The sequence below is a fragment of the Gopherus flavomarginatus genome, chromosome 16 (genome assembly GCF_025201925.1).
Source record: "Gopherus flavomarginatus isolate rGopFla2 chromosome 16, rGopFla2.mat.asm, whole genome shotgun sequence".
In the NCBI taxonomy this organism is placed as follows: domain Eukaryota; kingdom Metazoa; phylum Chordata; order Testudines; family Testudinidae; genus Gopherus; species Gopherus flavomarginatus.
In genome coordinates, this window is record NC_066632.1 from 24,423,138 (window position 1) to 24,440,062 (window position 16,925).

The 16,925-nt window shown below is 62.1% G+C and overlaps 1 protein-coding gene across 4 annotated transcripts; it reads right to left on the reverse strand.

Moving 5' to 3' along the window:
• Window positions 1-131: 131 nt before the first annotated feature.
• Window positions 132-14,717, reverse strand: PIP4K2C (phosphatidylinositol-5-phosphate 4-kinase type 2 gamma). Of its 4 annotated transcripts, none has more exons than XM_050925697.1 (11): window positions 14,552-14,639; window positions 12,376-12,539; window positions 10,710-10,807; window positions 7,729-7,825; window positions 7,179-7,325; window positions 6,305-6,451; window positions 5,393-5,431; window positions 3,091-3,204; window positions 1,995-2,238; window positions 1,526-1,629; window positions 132-1,148 (listed from the first exon to the last, which is right to left on the reverse strand). In XM_050925697.1, exons 2-11 carry the CDS (start codon window positions 12,397-12,399, stop codon window positions 1,068-1,070), a joined length of 1,095 nt encoding a protein of 364 aa, XP_050781654.1. In that variant the 5' UTR covers window positions 12,400-12,539; window positions 14,552-14,639; the 3' UTR covers window positions 132-1,067. The 4 variants fall into 4 exon arrangements, with proteins under 4 accessions (XP_050781654.1, XP_050781653.1, XP_050781650.1 ...); XM_050925696.1 differs by having other exon boundaries at window positions 12,376-13,044; window positions 14,552-14,613; XM_050925693.1 differs by lacking the exon at window positions 12,376-12,539 and having other exon boundaries at window positions 14,552-14,717.
• Window positions 14,718-16,925: the final 2,208 nt, after the last annotated feature.

Below are 16,925 nucleotides of genomic sequence, written 5' to 3' on the forward strand. Positions count from 1 at the left end.
CGTAGAGCCGCTGAGAGCCTGGGCAGGGAAAGCTGAATCTAGCACGAGCCTTGCCCTGCTGCATGCTGTGAGTGCCTCCTACTGGAGGAAGGGTCAAACTGGATCCACCTGGCATGGGGGCAGCTGGCGCAAGGTGCTGTGGTTGCTGCCGCTGAAACAATTAGAGGGGGTGGCTTACCCTCACCTTGGAGGGCCTGCCGGCCCCAGGAGCCCAGGGTACGGGCTCAGAGTACTCACAGCCGGGGGCAGGGAGCTCTGCATCCAGTCGCTCCCCTCCGGCACCCGGGGCGGAGGAGCAGTTTCAGGCCACAGCGGCCTAGAGAGACATGAGCACCGGTGGCCCAAAGCCCAGCCCTGGTTCGAACCTGTGGCTTCGTGCGGGTGAGGCTGGGGGCAGGCGACGGGGATGTAGTGTGTGGGGAGAGGTGGCTGCAGGGGGGGGCTAGGATCCCAATGCAAACTAGTGTTAACAACTTCCCCCATGACCCCAGCCGGTAGATTTCACCTAGGAATAAATTACACCATGGGACAGGCCAAGAGAACCTTCTCCCTTCTGGGGGGGGGGGGGCAGTGTGGAGTACACATGGGGGGTGGGCAGGAGAGGGGATCTGCTGCCATCCCCAGGCTCAGGAAAGCGGGGGGGTCACTGTTGCTAGGGAGGACCTGTCTGCCTCCTCTAAGGCACCAATGGGTCGAATCTTTTATTGCATACTGCAGGGCCTGGACTGCCCCCTCCGCCCTGTGGACAGGGCTGGTTGCAGACCCCAGCCCTAGAGATGGGCTGAGCTGACAGGGCCCCTCAGCCAGCAGCACCCACCCCCCCAGCCCAGTCAGAGGATCCATCCCCCGCTCTCCCACCCGGCGACGGCAGATAAAGATAAGGCACTTGGTTAGCAACCGAGCCTGCCCAGCCCACCGGGCTTCTCTGGAGCTCAGCTGAGCTCTCGGGCCAGCCAACAGCAGGGGGCACGAAGACCAAGGGGTGGGGGGCAGGGGACACCTTTGATCTTCAGCTCCGACAAGACGAGACAGGGGTGAAGAGGGGGGCCTCTCCGGGCGGGTAACGACTAAGCGAAGATATTGGTGACAAAGTCCAGGAAGCGCTTGGCATACTGCTCGGGGTGGACGGTCGAGATCTCCGCACCGGCCTGCGGGGCACATAACAGCATCAGTGCCCCCTCCGACACCCCAGGGCGACCCTCCAACGCTTGCCAGCAGCCGGACGGGCTCACAGGCCCCGGCGCTTCCCGGGGAGGGGGAAGAATTCCTGCTTCCCTGGCCACCCCCAGGCCCAAAGGAGAGCAGAGCCCAGAGCCAGCATGCTGGGTGCAGAGCGCAGGACGGTGCCCCACAGCTCTGACACCTCCTCCCTTGCCCAGTTTTCTGCTGGTCCACAGGCCAGGCAGCCCGGCTGCGTTTAACAAGGCTAATTCAAGTGGGGTGTGCGCAGCTCCAGCTGCCGTCCTCCCTTCCCCAGCAGCCCCCCCCGGGTGGCTAGCCAGCTCCGGCCCCGGGCGGGACTCACCCCGTGCTTGACAGTCTTGGCAGCATGCGCGGCCTTCTTCTTGGCGTCGTACTGCGTGAGGATGTCGATGAGGGCCATGAAATACACCTCCGGCTGGGGACCGCCTGGGGGAAAGGCCACAGCCCGGCTTAACCGGGCTCCCAGACCTCCAATGGACCCTTTCCCCACCGACTAGCTCCCTGACCAGGGGCCCAGCGGGTCTGTGCCCTGCCACTCTCAGCAAGCTCCACGGCCGCCCCCGTCCCTGCCACCTGGCCCTGAGGCTGCTGCAAAGGGCCGAGCAACCCACCGGCCACACGGAGCACTCTGGGCCAGCGCTCATGGCTGGGGGAAAACCCAGCCCTGAACATGAGGGCAAGGGGCCCCTGTCCTTTAAAACACCTTTTGGGCCAGCCAGCGAGGAAGGAACAAAGCTACCCACCCCCATAGAACCCTGCCCCCGCAGCATGGCACTGCCAGCCCCACTCACCTTCCGCGCTCTTGATGGCATACACGTCGACGTAGGGGTCGAACTCCCCGGGGCCCAGCGGCTTGTAGGAGTTCAGGTAGCCGCCGATCCCCTCGGGGGATGTCCCGTAGGAGCCCACCGCCATGACGTCTTCCCCCTCCTCTTCCTCCTCCTTCAGATCCTCATCCTCCTCCTGCTCGGCCCGCAGCACGTCATGGATGCCCAGCAACAGGCTGTAATCCATGATCTTCAGCTGGACCAGGAACTAGGGGCACAGCGGGCAGGGGGTGAACAAGGGCAGCAGTGAAAGGCTCCATTCCCACCCAGAGGGGCTCCTTAGAAGCCACCGCTGCTTCCACTCAGGTCATGTTACCTAGTGGTTAGAGCAGGGCCCTACTTTGGCCTGCTCTAAGGGGTGTTGCCCTGCCCCGATCTCCACGGTGGGGAGACCTCCGACTGCACAGGGCTGCACTGCACTCCAGGGAGAGATGCTAGACATGGCCCACAAAGCAGTTCTCCGGAGCCGTTGGGCTGCAGGGATGTTTGGGGACCTCCCCACACACAGCTGAGAATGTCAGCGGAGCCGCGAGAGACCTGCTACTGTGGACACGGGAAACGCAGCAGTGCCAGGCCTCGATGCCAGCCAGCACCAACAGCCTGTGCCCCTGGCAAGGCAGCCTCGCTACCCCTCCTTTGCGTGGCTCTCACTGGAACATATCGCCTGGCACAGGCAGGGCTGCTGAGCCCGCTGGGGACCGAGCCTCCCAAGGCAGTGCCCTTCCTTCCCATGGCGGAGACCCCTGATCCCTCTGCCACAGGTTTCAGTCCCTGACAGCAGTGGCAGTGCGCCCGAGGGGTCCAGCAGAACCTGGTAACTGGTTCTGGTTGCCAGACAAGCAGCGCTTGACAGACCGCCCTGGGCGGGTCTGGGGCGATTGGCTTGGGGAGGACAAGATGTTTCGGGAAGGTTAGACGCCCCCAAGCACCCTCCTGCAGGCAGTGCCCACAACCAATCCCAGTCGGCTTCCCGAGGAGAGACGGGACAGCTGCCACCTCGGCGTGGAGGTCAGACGTGCCCGCGCCCCGCCCCACCAGGGGCCAGAGGCACCTGCCCTACCTCCACATCCCTCTTCAGCTTCTCCATGAAGTCGCCCTTCTGCCCCTCGTCCACGTACACCTTCTGGTTCATGTGCAGGAAGTCCATGTCCTTCAGCGTGGGCAGCTCCTTGCCCTGGAAGGAACCAGACACAGTCAGTGGTCCAGGGAGGAAGGGGTCCCCCAGATGGAAGCAGCCTCGCACCTGTGGGGTCCCGAGGAACGACCTGCAAAGCAGCCCAGCTCATGGAGTTGCCTCAGGCCCCAGGAAACCTCCTCGCTGCCCATCGCCCCTTTAACAAGAAGCCCTGTCAGACCTGGGGCTGCCCCTCCTGGACAGGTGCGGGGCAGATGCCCGTGGGGTGCCAGGGCTGCAGGTAATGCAGTGACCCCACCCCACCTCCTCTGCAAGGGTCCCTGGGGCAAAACTGAGGATCCACCTGCATGGCCTAGCGAAACCCAAGGGAAATGCCCCGTTTAACCCCCCAGCCCCTGCCTGGAAGCACCATGCAGAGCATCCGTCCCCCCGCTGCGTAGCCAGGGGTACCTGCCCCACAGGGCCCTGCCTGCGAATCCCAGTTTATTCCCCACCCGCTGCTCCAGGAATTCTGCAGCCAGGCCCGAGAGGGGGCGCAGGGCCAGAGATGTGGCGCCCGTGCCCAAAGGCAGGAGGATCCAGCGACACAGCCCGGCCGTCAGGGAGCCGCTCCCCCCACAGGCAAGATTCAATAGGAGCCGGTGGCGCAACACCGGAGCCCCTCACCCTGGCAGGATTCCCCCAGCAGCTGAGCCGAGGGCTCCAATCCAATCAACCCTCCTGTCATCATCTCATGGCCCTCAAATCTCGTTAACTGGATGCTGACGCCACTCCTGGGCTTTAGGGCAGGCGAGGCCACTACCGAGATCAGGATTATCCTGCTAACTCAGGTCATTCCCCCACAAACAGGGTAAGGTGGGCGGAGGAGCCCCAGCTGCATCTCGCCCTGGCTCGTTTAGAGCCACGGTTGGTTAGTTAATCACAGGCCCCCACCAGACAGAGTGAGCCTCTGGCCAGGGCTGGCATCAGCTCGTCCCCACTCCCACCCGTGAACCAGCCTTCCTGCCCCTTCGCATCAGCCCCCCCAGAGCTAGCTGCAGCTGGAGGGCGCTGGCAAGGCAACCACACAGAGCTCCGCACAGAGCCCACCGAGGCCTGTGCTGGGGGAGAGGGCTGCTACCCTGGGCACCCCCTCCCCGGAGGGCAGCGCGCAGAGGGGTGGTCGTGCAGGGCTGAGAACAATTTCCCCTGCCCGGTGCTTCGGTCGGAGATTTAACAGCGGCCGATTCCTTGCCAGCTCGAGCTGCCTTTCGAAGGGGGCTGGGTCGCTCCCCGGCACGCTCTGTCTGGCCAGGGGATGCCAGCCTGAGCCCAGCCTGGCTCCTCCGCCCCGCCAAGGATGCCCCGCCACACCCACCTGCTGGCCCGTCCCAGCAGTGGCACCATGTCAGAGATCAGAGGCACAGGCCCATCCTACACTCCTGCTCCCTGGGGTGGGGAGGATAAGACAGTGGCGCCCCCCGGCCCCCCACAGACCCTGAGGGGACAGAGCCCAACTCTTCCTATGGAGTCAGCAGGTCCCAGTTAACCAAGATCCCCCTAAGCTGGGCACAGGACACCCCATAGCTTCTCGCTGCCCAGCTCCAGGGACCCTTGAGGGCGAACCCAAGCCCCTTCCCTAACCGGAAGCACAGGGCTGCATCCCTGACAGCTGCCACCCCCTGCACTTCGCTGCTCACCCCGGCTCCCACTCGGCGCGGGGCAGGGCGGGGCAGCCAGGAGGCGGCTGTGTGAACAGCGAGGTGGATCCCAGAAGGCTGGAGTCCCAGGGAGTCAGTTCATGGACCCAACCTCCAGGCATGGAAACCCGGCAGCTTCGCCCCAGTTCTGCCCCAGCAGGCAGGGTCTGGATACTAACCCAGGCCTCGAGGAGGGGCGGAGTTCTCACACGCTTTGAGGAGAAAGGGAAGCGAGGTGCCCCTGCCACAGCTGCAGCCTGAGGACACCCGATGGCCACGGGAGCCACCAGCCAGGCCTACCAGAGCAGCCTCTGACGCGGTCACCACCCCCACCCCCGCCCCCACTCCCCCAGCCCTGCCCATCCCACTGGGGGCGGCGATGCCCATCAGTCAGGGACTCAGGCCCCCTGCTTGCTCTCCTGGAGGCCGGGCGCTGTCGCCCGCCAGAACAAGCTAGGCATCGAGGAGCAGGGAAGCAAGCTTCAGAGCAGAGAGATCCATGGGTCAGAGACCCCACTCCCCCCACACCCTCAGGCATCCCCAGCTACCTTCTCCTTGTCGCTGGCTTCTCGGGACACCAGGGAGCCCTGCAAGAGAGGTACCCTCTAATTAATCACGAGCCCCCGCCCTGGGTGCAGGAGGAGGGGTCAGATACACGCAGAAGTCTGTGGGGAGGGGCAGAGCAGGCGGCGACAAGAAGCCACAGCAAGAGGGAGAAGATGGCTGAGATTTAGGGGACTGTCACCTGATTATTATGGATGGGAGCCAAGTGGCTAACCCCCCCACCCCCCCACTGCCCTGAGCCCCTGGGCTAGTCACAGCACCTCCGAGCCGCTTGGCTATGGGATCCGTCTGGCCCTAGCCACACAGCTGCTGCTGATGGCCTCTCCAACCAGCAACCCCCAGCACCTGGGATCATGCCAGGGTGGGGGTGGGGAGGACATGAACAGGTCCAGGGTGGGTAGTAACCACCTGCCCTTTGTGGGGAAATGGGGCCCCAAAAGTAGGTTGCCCCGTGGTGTCCTGGTGTGGAAAGTGACGAAAGCCACAGCTCCAATGGGGGCCTGTCCTGGGGGTTTTCAGCCGTATGCCGCACAGCCCCAGCCTGCCTGCCCCTGATCCCCACCAGCCTGGGGGAGCCCTCTGGCGTCCTGAGGCATGAGAGAAGCTCCTTGGCCAGGGCAGACCCAGGGCTTTGCCTGGAAAGCAGCGCTCCAATCTGGAGGAGGGTCTGTATCGAACTGCTACCGAAAGCGGGGCTCAGGGCAGGGAGACCAACTGGATGAAGCTGGGGCGATCGATTCCTTGGGGCACAATGCTCTGGGCTGAGCCCCAGTGACACAGCCTCACAGGGGGGCTCAGGAGGGCACAGAGACTAGACTGGCCAGCAGGACGATCAGCAGAGGGACAGCGGGTGCCCCCAGGAGCCTGGCTCAGGTGACTGCCCCCGGCCCCATTACCTTGAGGTCGTATTTCCTGTGCACGGCGAGCCGGTGGCTGAACACGTTCCTCATGACCAGCATGTAGGTCTCTTCGCTGTCCACGCTGAGCCGGTACATCCCCAGGAACTGGGGCAGCAGGGTGACCCCGTGACACTTCACCACGTACTGCAAGGAGACGGGGCCGCGTCAGACCGGCAGGGGCCAGGGCAGAGCGCGCGGCGCCAGCCGGTCGGGCCTCTGGAGACCCCAGTGTCATGGAGTTTGGGGGAGACAAGGCCCTGCACCCCCAGCTTCGTGCAATTCACCGTGACTCTCAGCCAGCTAGTAAAACAGGGGGGTTATTTAGACAACAGGAACACAGTCCAGGACAGGTCTTGCAGGTAGACAACAGGACCCCTCAGTTAGGCCCATCTCGGGGGCCCCAGGGAGGCCCAGACGGGCCCCCCTCCATTTTTCCAGCCAGCTCCAAACTGAAACTCTCTAGCCCCCACCTCTGTGGCTGATCCCTTTGTTCTCCAACACCTTCAGTTGGCAACTTTGCAGGGGAGGGGCCCAGGCCATCAGCTGCCAGGAGACAGGGTGTCGGCCTTTCTCTGTGCAGACCCTTGCACACCCCTGCCCTTTAGGGCTCTGCACCAATCATACACCCTTATCCCACCACCTAGATACTTAAGAAAGGCATAGGGAAACTGAGGCACCCACACAGTATTCAGAGAAAACATTAAGAACATTCCCTCTTTGTCACACCCAGCCAGACGAGACGGGCAGTGATGTGCCCTAGCGGCCACAGGTTGGTGGGAGCGCTGGGATTAGAACTCGGCTCATTTCCTCCCAGCGGCAAGCAGGTTTGCTCTGGCGCCCCCAGGTGGCGAGGCAGGGACACCAGCCATACCTGGTGGTAGTGCGAAAGGAGGCTGTGCACGTCAGCCACGTCTTCGCTGGAGATCTCCTTGATCACCAGCGTCCGGTCGTAGGAGGTGAGGAAACGCCGGTCGCCCCCGTCACCTTCGTAGTGGGGCGGGCTGCGCGTCAAGGAGACCTAGGAGTGGGGGGGTGGAGAGCAGGCATGAGAACTGACCCCGGGGCATACCGGGGACACCCCACCCCGGGCCATTCCATCCTTTAACGGGACAAACGGTGAGTTTCAGGAGCATCTGCTACCAGCAGCCTGCCTTGCCAAGGCGCCCAGGTGAGGGGCACCACCCAGCGATATCAGAGACTCGGCCAGGGCTGCTGTGGCCAGCCCCCAGCTCAGCCGGTCCCAACCCATTCCTGGCAAAGAGGCAGGCATCCCAAGGAAAGCTTTAAGGGGCGCAGGGTAGCTGCCTGGGTCTGTGTATGTCCCCCTCTATGCACACAGGGCCCTGGAATGGGAGGCCCAGGACACACATTCACCCTCCTGCCCCCATACACGATCGGGACCGAGGGAGCAGTCTACCCACCTGATAGTCCTGGTCATCAATCCCGAAGCGCTCGCGGAGGTTGCGGAAGACCTGCGGGCAGTACTCCTTGAACTTGAAGTGGCTGGGCAGGTTCTCCCTGGCGGGGCAAAGGGGGTGGGGGGCAGAGAGGGTCAGTGTTTAGAACCAGAGGGACCAGGAGCCTGGCACAGTCACAGCTGTAACCGTGTGATTCAGTCCAATACCACAGGGCTCATGGTCACCTTAACCCACCCCAGCATCGGGACCCTCCTTGCTGGCAGTCGAAGCAGAGAGCAGAGGTTGGAGGACACCAGACAGAGCCAGGGATCACCCCGCAGGTGGGGACGCTGGCAGGAGGTCAGCAAGCAGGTGCAAGAAGGCTGGGGTGTGCTCCCCTGGGACGCAGGGACTCTGAAGACGATTCAGGGTGGGCCTGGCAGATAATCAGCTGAGCACAAGCTCCCAGTGCCACGCTGTGGCCAATCTAACGCCATCCCAGGACACAGGGGAATCTCGAGTGGGAGCGGACAATGGAGAGGTTATTTTACCTCTGCGTTCGGCACTGGGCTGACCGCAGCTGGAATCCTGCGTCCAGTTCTGGATGTTGCTACATCAATCGGAAAGGGTTCAGAGCAGAGCCCCGAAAACGGTTACAGGCTCAGAAACCCGCCAGACTGAGCTCCCTGGGTTAACAAAGGTTAAGTGATGGGAAGGCTAATGTAAGAACGGCCAGATGTAAGGTCCATCTAGCCCAGTATCCTGTCTTCTGACAGCAGCCAATGCCAGCTACTTCAGAGGGAATGAACAGAACAGGACAATTTACCGAGTGATCCATCCCCCATCATCCAGCCCCAGCTCTGGCAGTTGCAGACTTAGGGACACTCGTGGTATCGCACCCCGACCCTCTCGGCTACTAGCCATCGATGGACCTGTCTTCTGTGACTTTAGCGAATTCTTTTCTGAACCCAGTTCTGGTTTTGGCCTTCACAACAGGCTGACTGGGCGTTGGCGAAGAACCACGTCCTTGTTTATTTTAAACCTGCTGCCTCTTCCTTTCATTGGCTGATCCCCAGTTCTCGTGTCAAGGGAAGGGGGAAACAACACTTCTCTAGTCACTTTCTCCACCCAGGTCACGATTTTACAGACCCACCTCAGTCTCTTTTCTAAGAGAAACAGTCCCATCTTTTTAATCTCTCCTCACACGGAAGCGGCTCTGCCCCCCCAATGGTTTTTGTTGCCCTTCTCCCAATTCTTTGGAAAAAATGCATCTTTTCTGAGGTGGGGGTGACGAGATCTGTGTGCAGTCTTCAAGGGGTGGGCGTAGCGTGGATTTCGATACTGGCGTTAGGATATTTTCTGTCTGATTCTCTCGCCCTTTCCGAGTGGCTCCTAACTTTTGACGGTTGTGGCACATGGAGTGGGTGTTTTCAGAGAACTTGAGCTCCGTCTGTCAGGATCTAAGTGGGGAGCAAAGATCTAACAGGCTCTTCCACCGAGCGGAGAAAGCCAGAACGAGAGCGAGTGCCAGAAGCTGAAGCTAGACAAAGAAGGTGGAGGTTTAACAGGGAGGGGAATTAGCCTGCGGTGGAGTCTCCATCGCGGACTGTTTTTCACTCCTGACGGAAGGGCTGCGCGTCCAAACGATCTGCTGTAGCAATTCGCTCGGGGCAGGTCTTGACTAAGTGGTCACAATGGAGCAGCGTGCACCACCTGCTCGGCCCCTGCTGTCAGAGAAAGGGACTCGTCTTCCATTCAGCCACGAGCCAGAGCTTCAGGAGCCAGCTCCTTGCCCGAACGGCGGTGATGTCCCCGGCTGCTCCGCTCCGGGCAAGCGAGACCCACACGGGAGCTTTTAGGTCACGTTTGCTGTTTAGTCTTCGCCTGGGCCCATGTGCAGGGTGATTAAGGCTGGCAGGAGAGCAGGGAGGGGCAGCAGGGGAGGGCACTGGCACAGCCAGAGCACTGGGCAAGGGCCCCCTAGCTCCAGGACAGGGCGTTAGGCCCGGAAGGGGCTGGGGAAACAGTGGCTAATGCCAAGGGGCTGCCACCTTGAAGGCACCAGAGGCTGCACCCAGCGCAGGGAGACAGACTCAGGCGCCAGGTGCAGTGGGCACAGGAGGTGAAAATGCTGCTCCTGGGCTGAGCAGAAGACACGAGGGGGTGGGACGTAGGGATGGGTGGAGGTGGGGCTCGTCGGGGGCCGGCTAGAACCAGCTTGTATCAGAGGATTTGGAAAGACAACGGATGCCTAAGGGAATGAACTGAGACAACAAACAGGAAACAACGGCGTAGGATCCGAACTGGCCTTTCCGGGACACCAAGCTCTGACCTGGGACTGACGGCGAGCGAGCCATGATGGGATCTGCTTCTCTGCTCCCCCCAGGGCTCCCCAGACTGGGCTCCAGCTACTACTAAACCCTGCTCGGTTTTGAAAATGGCTGCCTGGTGTCAGTGCGTCAACAGGGGGAAAGTCTCCGATCCCAGGAGCTGAGGCAGCCCTTGAGGAAGGGTGAGACCTGCCGGGGAGCGGCCTGGCTCGCGGAGGGGTTCCTCCAAGCGCCCGTTTAAAAGCTGCGGCATAGCATAGATCCCATGGGCCAGCGACACCCCTGCAGCCGGCATGGAAATCTGGGGAATCCAGACAAAGCTGCCCAAACTGAAGGACACATCAGCCCCTGCGAGCATTGCCCGGAGAGCTCTAGCAGGGAGGGGGCTGACTCCAAATCCCGCGGGTGATGCCTGGAGGCCGGCACAGAAGCAATCAGAGAAATGCAGGACCCCGAAAGGTCAAATAATCCAGTGCCCCGCACCGAGGCAGGACTCTGTCACCTAGGAGGATGCCTACCCCGCTTTCTCCTGAGCTAGTCAGTCTGCTCTCCGGTGCACTGTGGTGTAATGTACCAGATCCATGCTCAGCCACTTTGATCCCAGCCGGCGAGCTGTGCGTGCGCACACGGCCCCCCTCCACCCCCACCCACTCTGTGGGGGCCACAGCGACTCACCTGTTGAAGAGATGATTGTTCACTTTGATTTTGGAGTTGGCTTTAAAGTCATCGGGTAGCAGCATCACCGGCAGGGGAACCTGGCTGAGCTCATTGATCTGGCAACAGAACACAGGACAAGCAGGTTACTCCCCGCCCCGCGCGCAGGTTTTGCGCTTCAGAAGGCGCCGTTCAAACCCCCGACGCACTCAGATCTGCTGCTGGGTATCCTGCCAACCCCATCCAGGTGCACAGAAGCGGGCAGAGCCAGCGCCACACGGGACAGCTTCCATTCCTGCTAACAGCACGGCGGGTAGGGGGCTAGGACAGCGTTCCCAGCAAGTCCCTGCAGAGCCAGCTAGGATGGCCAAAACCACCCCAAACGGCCCAGGGCCTGGTCAGGAGGCTGCCTGGCAGTGTCCACAGCATGGTGGTAGAGAGGTGCTGGGGAAGAATTTGAACTCCCTTCCCTGAGCTATTCAAATGAACCGAACAGCAAGTCCCAGGCAACCTGTGAGCACCCCCTACTGGATGGGGTAATAAACAGCCAGGCCATTGGATCGGGGCGACAGGAGCCCAGTGGAACAGTGTAAGCAGCTATAAAGAGCTAATTCAAGCAGCAAGCACCCATCAGTTGGCACGCGAGGGAGCTCTGGGAATGTCTGTGGATTAACACGGAGGGGCTGGCCCACCACCTGGCATAACAGTGCCAAGCACGTCCAAGGAAAGCGGCAGCTGAGACAAGCCAGACTCCGGCCTGCAGCCGCTTAGACTCCACCCCAAACCCCAGGCACAGGGAGCAGAGACAGATCAAGCCTGTGGGAGGAGCAGGCTGGCTGGGAGGGTGTGCGTGAGGTGGGAGCTCCCGTTTCAGCAGGCTGCAGTGAGCCCAGCACAAGGGGAGAAGCCACGCCCATGTACCGCCCAGCTTTGCCCTACAGACTCTGTGGGGACAGTCCCCAAAGCTGCACAGCGCGGTTTGGGGGCTCTGCCATCAGCTGCTAGAAGGCAACCAAGCTCCAGCAGAGCACTGGGAGGCCATGTGGGTAGCGCGCCAGACCTGAGACCCCCTGTTCGTAACCCAAGGCCCCTCCCTGCCCCATGCCTTGGCTCCCCCGAAATGGCACTTCCCTCTCTGTGAAGTGCTTGCAAGTCAGGGGTGGAGGACACCGTACAAGAGTTAACAACAGCCAGCTGAGTCCCCTTAAGAGTCTAGCAGACATTGCCCTGGGTAGTCAAAACAGAGAGGTTCAACGCCGTGCTCTGTACCGCTCACGGACCCGTTCCCGAGAGGGGAACCACCCGACACGAGGGCCAAGCCACAGTCATCAAAAGAAACCCGCCCTCGATACCAAGAGCCCCGGCATGAACAGACACAAAGCGACAGCACAAGGCGCGGTCCCGGCAGCTTGACACAACACTGTGAGTACATGTGCACGGGAGCCCATGCGAGGCAATTCCAGGAGCAGCTAGACGCTCGAGCCATCCAAGCTCCAATGGTTCGAAAACTTGCTCTGTTTCTTACCCAGGCACATGATTTTTTTAAGCCAGGGCACAAACTGAACACACCAAACAGCAGGGAGCCGATGAAGCCAAGGCACCATTCTGGAGGACCAGCCAGGAAGGAAGCAGCTGGCCAGGCTAGGGTTAAGAGACCACCACACTCCATGCTCCGAGGCCCACGTACCATCAGCCTGCTACACTGTGACATCCAGGTTGTTCTGGGGCTGGTTAAGCAGGACACAGAGCTCTGGCTTTCTAGGGGGCTGGACTGGAGTGTCTCTTACAGCCCCTGGAATCAGCAGGCAGGTCCCTTGGCTTCTGGTCTCAGCCGGCGGCTAAGGGGTGGCCCTGGTACGGCGCACCAGAGAAGTGTGGGTTGAGACACTGAGCCCTCAGTGCAGGCGCCCGCTCCAGGTCCCACTTGGCACCACGGGGCTGGGACGTTCTCCCTTTTTCAGCTTGCTGCTGCACGATGATGCTGCGCCCCACCTCGGACCGGGACACGAGGTGCTTTTTGCGTTCGGGATCTCACTAGCTTTGCCTGCCAGGGTCCCTCAGGCGGGCCAGTCGCCGTCAGGCGGGGGACTGAGGCGCTCACATGCCAGAGCAAGGAATGCGGTACACATGCCTGGAAAGGTACAGGCCACCCCTTCTAAACCCCACAAGGCTCCCTGGGATGGGGTCTGAGCAGAGGACTGATGCCAGCAGCGCCTGGGAGCCTCACGTTCCCTGTCTGCAGACTGGAATAATTCTGCCCTGGCTTCCAGGGAGCCTTCCTTTCTGACCTGGTTACCAAGCTCCACGGCTGTAGCCCTGGAGATCAGGACTATTTAAGGAGCGCAGCCGCCGGGAGCTGTGGGGGCACAAACTGGTGTTCAGCAGTAAACCCCACAAAATTCACACCCCCGCCCACGGGGTCAGATCTGCCTAAAGCCCCGGCCCAGTCAGACCCACTGCCTCAGGTGAAGGCTGGGGAAAGGGGCAGCTTCTGCAGAATTCACATGGTGACTCATGCTGGGCTGGGAGGGAAGCAGAGGGAGATGAGCTGCCCAGTCCAGGGGGAGGGAATCGTGTGGGGTGTCTCACCTGCTGGGGGTTACTCCAGCTCAGAGTGACAGTGAGGTCCTAGGCTGGAGGGAGTCAGTGGGCCCCGAGCTGGGGACACTGCGAGGGGGTGTCCTGGTCTCATCTGGTGCTGATCGCCACAACTCACTCCCAGGAAGCAGTGAGGTTGGGGGTCGAGGAGAATCACAGGCTCTCAGGATGTGGGGGAGGGTGTCCCATGGGCCCTGCCCTCATCCAGGGCTGGACACCACAGTCCTAAGAGACTCAGGGTCAGAGGGCCCTGAGCCAGGATATGGGGTACACCAAAGAATAATAGGGGGCCAGGATCAGGGGACTCTGGGGAGCACCTGGTGCTGGACACCCCAGCCCAGGGGAGCAATGAAGTCTTGGGCGGGGCCTGTGGGGACCCAGGCCAGGATCGAGGGGCCAGGCACCCACCCACATCTGGTGCTGGACACCCCAAACCAGCAGAACAGTGAGGTCTCAAGGGGCCCCTGGCCAGGATCGGAGGTCCCAGGAACAGAAGGGGGCTGGGAGTCCTGGGGTGCAGTGCAGGACCAGGCTGGGGACCCCAGAGGGGCCAGAATCAAGGGCTCCCAGGGCAGCAATAGGGGGCCAGGATGGGGGACTCCCAAGGTGGAACAGCGGGGGGCCAGGACCAGGAGCTCCTGGGGGAGGAGGGACACGGGGGGGACTGGGAGCTCCCAGGGGAGGCAGTGGGGGGCCTGCATTGGGGGGCCCCAGGGGAGCAGAGAAGGGATGGGATTGCGGGTTGTGGGGGGGCAGGAGCTCACAGGGGTGCAGTGGGGGCCATGATTGGGGGGGCCCCAGGAAAGCAGAGGGGGCCAGAATCAGGAGGGCTCCGAGGGACCAAGGGGAGCTGAGACCGGGAGCCCTCGAGGGGGCAGCAGTGGGCAGGGATCGGGGGAGCCCCGGGGGGGGCCGGGAGGAGCTGGGATCAGAGGGCTCCAGCAGTGGGGGGCCAGGATCGGGGGGTCCGAGGGGCGGCGGGGGGGAGCCCACCAGGGGAGGGGGTCCGAGGGGTGGCCGGGATCGGGGGAGCCCCCGGGGAGGGTCCGAGGGGGGCCGCGATCGGGGGGGAGCCCCGGGGGGAGGGTCCGAGGGGCAGGGGGGAGCTGGGATCGGGGGGGGTCCGAGGGGGGCCGGGATCGAGGGGGTCCGAGATCGGGGGGGGGCCCCGGGGAGGTCCGAGGGGCGGGGGGGAGCTGGGATCGGGGGGGGGTTCGGGGGGCCGGGATCGGGGGGGTCCGAGGGGCAGGGCGGCCCCGCCTCACCTGGTGCTGGACGCCCCAGCCCAACACGCCCAGCAGCGGATCCGCCGCCCGCGGCACCTTGAGGCGCTGGGGCACGAAGCGCTTCCGCTTGGTCTTGGTGCGCGGCGCGGCGGGCCCGGCGGAGGCGGCCATGTCCCTGCTCGGCCGCGCGCCGCGCTTCCGCCTTCTGCCCGCGGCGCCGGAAGCGGGGCCCAGCTGACTCCCCCGTCACGTGACGCCGGCCGGCGCCGGCCACTTTGCGCCTGCGCCCCCGGTTCCCCCTCCCCACCGTGCGCGGGTGTTCGAAGGGGGCAAAGGTCACGAGCATGCGCAGGCCAAGTTCTAGGGTCGTGACCCCATCTGGGGGCAGAGGGCAGAGGTCACGCTAGAACACGTGTGAAGAGTGGGTCAGGCCCCCTCGCCCGTCCGGGGGGGGGGCTCGTTAGGCTGGGGGGGGGCCAGGCTGGGTAGGGGACTGGGGCAGGCTGGGGGGCCAGGCTGGGTAGGGGACCGGGGCAGGCTGGGGGGTTCAGGCTGGGCAGGGAACCGTGGCAGGCTGGGGGGCCAGGTTGGGGGGGCAGGCTGGGTAGGGGACCGGGGCAGGCTGGGGAGCCAGGCTGGGGGGGCAGGCTGGGTAGGGGACCGGGGCAGGCTGGGGAGCCAGGCTGGGGGGGCAGGCTGGGTAGGGGACCGGGGCAGGCTGGGGGAGCCAGGCTGGGGGGGCCAGGCTGGGTAGGGGACCGGGGCAGGCTGGGGGGGGAGTCAGGCTGGGTAGGGGGGATCAGGCTGGGTAGGGGACCGGGGCAGGCTGGGGGGCCAGGTTGGGCAGGCTGGGGGGGGGTCATGCTGGGGCAGGCTGGGGGGGGAGTCAGGCTGGGGGGGCCAGGCTGGGTAGGGGACCAGGGCAGGCTGGGGGGCCAGGCTGGGCCAGGGTTGCACCCAGTGAGCAGGGCTGGGGGAGCGTCGCTGTAGAGCAGGAGCTGAGCCCATTCAAACAACCCCTGTTTTCACACAGCCCCGTGCACGGTGTCCGCTGTGGGCAAGCCCTGCCGGCCAGACCTACAGAAGGGGGGAATCCTGGACAGCAGCGTTTCCGCAGAGGATCGTGGGCTCATCCTGGACACACGACTCCCCCAGCTCCTGGGGTGATGTGGCGGCAGAGAGCTAGTTAGCAGGGTGGGGATTTTATCTCTGTCTGCATCGGGGAGAGCGAGCGCTGCTGGATACTGCAGCTAGAGCTGGGATCCCCATTTTTAAAAGGGTGTTGGACAGTGTCAAGGGTGCAGAAAAGAGCCACAAAACTGATTTGCAGGCTGGAGAAAATGCCGGACAGTGAGAGACACCAAAAGCTCAGTCCATTTCACTTATCAGAAAGGAGATTGAGAGGGGACCCAATTAGAACATCTAAGTATCTTCACAGGGAGAAAACCCCAGGTCCTGCAGGGCTCTTTGCCCTAGCAGAGAAAGGCAGGACGAGAATCAATGGTTGGAAACTGAAGCCAGAGGAAATCACATTAAAAATGACACACGTTTAACTGGATGGGTGTTTAACCATTGGAACCACCTCCCAAGTGGTGGATTCTCCCATCTCTTGGTGTCCCCAGATTCAGGCTGGAGGCTTGTCCGGAAGATATTTTAGTCAAACACGAGTTCTTGGACTCAATGCAGGGGTAACTGGATGAAGTTAAATGACTTGTGTTACACAGGAGGGTCAAATGGTCCCTAAGCTCTTTGATCTGTGACCCCACTCAGGCAGAGTAGTAGGTAAAAGCCATGATCCTAGGGGCACCTGCTTCAAAACAAGGGGTAAAGGTTTATAGATTCTAGGACTGGAAGGGACCTTGAGAGGCCATTGAGTGCAGTACCCTGCCCTCATGGCAGGACCAAACACTGTCTAGACCATCCCGGATAGACATTTATCTAACCTACTCGTAAATATCTCCAGAGATGGAGATTCCACAACCTCCTTGGGCAATTTATTCCAGTGTTCAACAAACCTGACAGTTAGGAACTTTTTTCTAATGTCCAACCTAAACCTCCCTTGCTGCAGTTTAAGCCCATTGCTGCTTCTTCTCTCCTTAGAGGCTAAGATGAACACCCTTTGAGATACCTGAAACCTGCTATCATGTCCCCTCTCAGTCTTCTCTTTTCCAAACTAAACAAACCCAATTCTTTCAGCCTTCCTTCATAGTCATGTTCTCTAGACTTTTAATCATTCTTGTTGCTCTTCTCTGGACCCTCTCCAATTTCTCCACATCTTTCTTGAAATGCGGTGCCCAGAACTGGACACAATACTCCAGCTGAGGCCTAACCAGCGCAGAGTAGAGGTCACAACTTCATTCCCCTCTTGTGCCCCAAAAGGGGGAGAAGGTTCAGCCTTCAGGGCTAGCAGGTG

Excerpts from the sequence above, each read along its gene's own strand:
- PIP4K2C (XM_050925693.1), bottom strand. The coding sequence starts at position 14,683 with ATGGCCGCCTCCGCCGGGCCCGCCGCGCCGCGCACCAAGACCAAGCGG. Across the intron at positions 7,826-10,709 it reads AACAATCATCTCTTCAACAG|GGAGAACCTGCCCAGCCACT; the intron begins GTGAGTCGCTGT and ends TTGCCCCGCCAG. Across the intron at positions 3,205-5,392 it reads AAGCCAGCGACAAGGAGAAG|GGCAAGGAGCTGCCCACGCT; the intron begins GTAGCTGGGGAT and ends GGTTCCTTCCAG.